The sequence below is a fragment of the Haliotis asinina genome, chromosome 5 (assembly GCF_037392515.1).
Source record: "Haliotis asinina isolate JCU_RB_2024 chromosome 5, JCU_Hal_asi_v2, whole genome shotgun sequence".
NCBI classification, from domain to species: Eukaryota; Metazoa; Mollusca; class Gastropoda; order Lepetellida; family Haliotidae; genus Haliotis; species Haliotis asinina.
Window position 1 is genome coordinate 46,203,570 of NC_090284.1, and position 6,000 is coordinate 46,209,569.

The 6,000-nt window shown below is 38.5% G+C and overlaps 1 protein-coding gene across 1 annotated transcript in view; it reads right to left on the reverse strand.

Annotated features, from left to right (window-relative positions):
• The window catches only part of LOC137283628 (endoplasmic reticulum magnesium-transporting P-type ATPase-like), a 71,107-nt gene extending 68,523 nt beyond the window's left edge, over positions 1-2,584 (reverse strand). Inside the window, exon 1 of the mRNA XM_067815221.1 lies at positions 2,547-2,584. Within this exon, the coding sequence (XP_067671322.1) occupies positions 2,547-2,549 (3 nt within the window). The 5' untranslated portion in view covers positions 2,550-2,584. The remainder of the gene's footprint in view (positions 1-2,546) is intronic.
• Between the last annotated feature and the right edge of the window lie 3,416 nt (positions 2,585-6,000).

The following is a 6,000-nucleotide window of genomic DNA, read 5'->3' on the forward strand; positions in this document are numbered from 1 at the left end:
TATGCTCTTGTTATTTATGATGAGAATTCAAGGGCTTCTGCAAATGATAATGCCCTGAAAAATAGTGTTACTGTTATTATTGCTAAAATGGGTAGAATTTTAAATAAAATAAGAACAAAAAAAGACATTGTCTTTTAATCATTTACTGCAAAAACAAAGAACGGAGGTCACTGACGCACTTTTTACAAATATGGACATGTCATATAACAACACGGATGACGTCACTATTAAAAGTGACGAAAATGGACCTTGACCTTTGCCCATAATACCAGCCACCATTGTTTTCAGTGCTCGACAATGTTAGAGTTATAGTCAATGTTTTCAATGCTGTATGTTTTAATTCAAAGTACAACTGCTATGGTTGGCACAGGCAAGAAAGTGCATGATGGAAAATGTACATGTGATGAATGTTAGTCCGAAATACCATCAATAAAGAACCCTAGTCATACCCAAGGCACAGGTGATTGAACATCAACAGCTGAGCTACTTATGACATCATTTAACAACGGGCTTGGTAATGGCCCGTTGTCAAGCATTTTCAAGTTATAGTGGCTGCGTCATTTCTGATAACGTGAGCACATTCTAATGATAATTCTATCCATTTGAACTATACAGTGTATCAATGCAATAATCTGGGATAAGGGTGTGTACCTCCTGAATGCATGTTTCATAAAACATTTAGGAGATAAACGTCAGGTGTTGTCCAATTTCCGGGTGTTATTAAATATTTGAATATTTCATTTCAGGAATATTTCATTTGAAACCTCTGGCTGACGCTGATGGTTCCAGCATTCCAACCTAAAATTGGACAACACATAACGTTTATTGACATTGTAAATAAAAAGTGAACCAAACGGTTTAACTGTCTGCACTCGTTTACATCTAGGATAGGTACAGCAGTGAAGTGTCATCAGCTGACTATTTCAACTGGTTCCCATGGTAGAATCTGGAGCTGCTCATCTGTGACGTCATTCTAACTTTACATCACAATATGATTTTATGACGTCACCACCGTTGATGACACAACAAAACAATTGTTTGCAATGTTTCTACATGTCAATACGCCGTGAATAGTCTTGCAACATATGTCATATTTGGGATTTCACTTTCTTAGTAAAGTACAAATTCTAGTACTTTTTCGGTTGAGTCCCACACCCACAGAGTCAGGCACCAATTTTTATGTTTAAGGTTCAACAGAGTGCTGAGAGATGGAAGATCCATATCACAAACTGATCATTATCATAAGAGAAACAGTTGAAAAAATATGATATTCATCAAATTCACAGTTCATGTTTATTTGTTTGTTGTTTAACACCACACTTAGCAACATTCCAAGCATATGGCAGCAGTCTGTAAATAACCAAGTTTGGACCCAAAACGTCAAGTAGCCAACACCATGACCATCAGTCTAAACAACTGGGATATGACAAGTCAGCAAGCCTGATCACCCAATCCTATTAGTTTCCTCTTGTAACAAGCATGAGTCTTTCATGGGTCTCCTATAAATACATAGAATGCGTAAATATTACTATTCTCATGAAATAACAGGAACACTATGAACATGATAAGTTTAATCTAGATCCATTAGAAAACATTGAATGAAATTGTATAAGGCTTCCTTCTGTACAAGCCACAAAACAGGACAGTAAAAACTTGAATCTTTGTGGGTGCATATCCTTAGGTGTCACTAATGACACATTACTTCAAGATTCCCTGTTTGGATTATGTGACTGTGGATATAAACAAAGAAAAGCCTTTCTTTTTCTTTCACCACAGACCCAAAACTAATTATCCATGTTATGAAAGTTAAAGTCTCTATTCTTTTCAAGAATTACTTCAGATTGTGTAGTTGTAATAACAGTATTGAAAAATACATTTGTCATTTATGTGTTCATTGTGGTCTTCATTGTCACTATGTTTTAATGAGTCAGTCTAAACCAAAATGAGTGTATGTTGTTCTGGACCGAACATATGCAATAGAAATCAAATCATTTGCTATTTCAGCTTTTCGTTGTCATGAGCTTCAAAACTAGCAAATGTGTGATCAGAGTCTGCTAACGATGTCTGCACTCACAAAAATGGTATCTATCTAGACCCAACAAAATAAGTATCGCAATTCTGTTCCGCGTTTGGGGTTCTTCTCGTATCTCGTGTGCGTGTGTATGTGGTGTGTTGATACACATCAGTTATAACAACGTGGTGAATTCGCCTCAGGTTTGAATCTAACTCTGGAACCATAAAATGTAACATTGGGGTGCATGCTAAGTCATGTTCAGATGCGAGACTTAATTCTCTTCCGACTTTGCATGTTGCCATTTTCTCATTCATTTTACCAATTTGCACACCTTCATAACGGGAATCAAGATAGCTTATACCGAGATTCGACCTTCGCAATATCCCCTAGCTCATGACCTCCAGACCCAAATCTGTATCACTATCAGTACGTTTCGCCAAAGAGTTATACAGTAAATGCGTCAAAATTACTACACAGCACAGAAGTTTATAGACAGATACAATGTCAGTCTTCTTTCACATTTCAAGCTCACCATAGTTCGCAGCAGACCGCCATATTATGACACTTCCGCCTTCGCAATATTAAAGTGTGATTGGTCGAGATGGGAATAGCCCTCCTTGATCAACCAATGATAACCTTCGTTTGTCAAGGCCATCTTGGACAATGCAGACGACGCAAGTGCTCATTTTGTCGTGATAGAAGATATGCATGTCTAGCTTAGCTGCAGCTTTGAACTTAGTATGATATGGATTTGTTGACATAAATTTATACCATAAGTAATTCGGAGGTACGCAGTAGGTTTGGTGGGGTTTTTTTTGGTTTGGGGTTTTTGTTGTTGTTTCTTATTTGTGACGGTGATCATGAATTGCCTATGTCACAGTACCATGGCATATGATTTACCTTGGCTATTACTGAGCACACCTGAAAGCGACATAAGATGGCCATTGACCGTTTATTCCTTGATTGCCGTTTCGTTTAACCTGTAGCAGAGGTGTGATATTGTCAGTGAATAAGTGTAAAACCACACATAACGTATATCGGATGGTTAAATGAAAAGGGAGCTAACTCCGTCAGGCTTATGCAATGGCGTGACGGCGACAGTACTAGGCATGGCGCTGTTCCCAGTTCGCTTCAAACTATTTTGGTTATTTACTGTATTTTGTTTCTTTGAAAATGGGCCGTGTTTTTACCATGAGGATATAAATAATTTTGAGTCTGAATCTTTGTAATTTGCATGACTGTTCGAATAGACTGATCAGGTACAGTCGGAAGGTTTCTGTTGACCATTTTACATAAGATCTCTTATATTAGCTTACTCACCATCGCAATTACCAACAATGCTTCAACACTTCAAGGACAGTAAATAATTAGAGATGAAAACGCGTACATGTAACCATTTTTCATAAAAAGCTCAGGTGAACAGAATCAAAGGTTTTGGATCGAATGCTGTAGTTCATTTTGAATACCATCAATGACTGCCCCCGAAGGTAATTTTAAAAGCAACATTTACAATTATTTGACGAATGTATAACGAACTGACCGATATATCGAACATGACCCCTGCTACGTGCAGTGTATTGTAGTCGAAGTTGTTATCACGAACTTTGGTGATGAAGAACTAAAATTTGTGAGTCCGTTTTAGTCTTAGTCGATTTTACTGAATTTGGTTTGTGAGAGTAGATCATTCATGCAGATCATGGATTCTGTGATAGCTAATAGGCGCTGACTACATAAGAGTCATGACCTGAATAATTCCACATGAACTCCCCTAAGTGTAATGAGTCAATACATTATCTAACATTCAAACACAATGACTCTCCCCCCCCCCCCCCCCCCCCCCTATGCATTTGTATGAAAATATAATCCCGTGGAGTATTGATAAAATCTAAAATTAAACATGATCCTTAATGTCCTTGATATGCTATCACTGATGTGGGAAGAACTTAATTTTATACCAATACACCAGATACAGACAGAACAGATACAGAGTGAGTTGTTCACCAATCAGCAGGTGTTAGTCTTTGCCTCTTATATCTAAACCTCTACTGTCCCAGCTCCATGTACATAATACAGTCAAGTATTAACTGGTAAACAAGGAAATACGCTTTAATGTTTAATAATGTGACACAAATGTGAAGGTACTTGGCAGCTCCCATTGATACGAATCCAGGCGCGTTGCAAGACATTTTATGCGTGTAGGACCGACAGGTTGCAAAGCACATATTTAGATGGTATTAAGGGCTAGCTCAACCTTTTCAACAACAATCATGTGTAAACCCTGACTTTGATGATGATAGCTGCGCCCCTGGAATCATCGCTGTATTTCACAGCTACTCTGATAATACACGGTGTCAAAATTACGCTGACGTGTGTGTGTTTTGGTTGAAAGCACAATAGCTGCAAATTTAAGAACCCTCTTCATGACAGTCCTATTTTTGTTTAAAAGATACTTTGTGCAAATATATTCCATTTCATACAATGACATGGGCATTGCTTCTGTCAGTGATGTCATTAACAATACTCTTTTTGCGAATTATCTCTATTTCCAGTGTGGGAAAATAGTCTACTTCTGTCAAACATATACACTGATTGAACACTTGATGGCATGCTGCGCCACGGGGATTATTTTCACACAAATCTCTCAGTGTTGGCAGCAATTTATCGATTTTCACCCGGAAACAGACATTTTTGCGCACCAAGTAATGTTAGTAAAATCTCAAGTTTCTGAGACACAGTGGGGTCTAGATTAAAATATTTTTCATGAAGGAAATGAGCTGTCATCGTGTTGAAGCTAGAAATGTCTACTTCCTATGACTGTAAATCGCTTTTTATGGTTGCTGTTTGAACACCATACAATTTTAAATCACAGAGCTATCTAGGTATTATGGAAATTCGAAAGGATCGAATCAGTTCTTTTTTTTTGACTCTCGTCGCTAATGGTGTACGTGAATATATGTTTTTCATGATGGCTGACTTTGAAACTGAAAATACATGAATGTCATACATCACATACATAACTAGAAAACCCCATATAAATATTGCGACAGCTGCAAATTACTTCCAAACATATGCTTCGATTCAGATTCACTGGTTTTCTGTTTAGACCTCAGACGACACGAGCACAAAGTCACTGTGACATGAATATGCACAAGCACAAGATCAATCATTGTGTGCGTGATCCTGGGTTTCTGAAGGACACTCCTTCCTCGAGCCCAAAACAGGAACCTAATCACATTATCAGTTTTATCACTGTTAGTCTTGTAATACGTAGACGCTGTCGACACAAACTCAGATGAACCACTACAAGGTGATTGCCCAATGTATAACCCACGGCCTCCACTTCCTTGCTGCATCGGTAGATATGGCACTAGTTGTTTGTCTTCAGCGGCAATATCGAATTAGTGCATTATTACACGATATGAATATTGACAGGGGAGATTATGTAAACACACCTTGCAGCTCTTGATCATTTCTACCCATGTATGCCAAGCAACATCGGAAACAATAGATGGCATGATCTAATCCTTTAGAGGTCTTCGCCAGCTGCCCAAAGGGAGTGTCCGATATTGATAGCCGAGTCGCTGGCTGCCACTCTACGTATTTTATACTGGCATAAGATCATAAAACGGAGATTCCGATGGATAGCAGTTTCTAGGAAGAGAGTTATGATAACACGAATCACACCGGATTATTGGATGATATTGCAGTTCCAAGAATAGGCTGATTACCACACAACAAGGATGGACGTTCTTGATAAGAGGTCTCGGCGGACCCGGTGACATTTGACGATGATGGCTGCAACAGAGATGATAAAGCTGCTGGATCCCCGAGGATGTGAATCTGACGAAGGTCGGCGATAGATGAAGGTTCTTGCCTTCTTGTCGGGAAGGAGATATACTGTTACAGGCAGAAGAAGCTGCGTTAAGAGTTTCATGAAAAAGTATTACTTAAACAGGTCACGTTTCCAAACCTTGATTTTCAGTGCG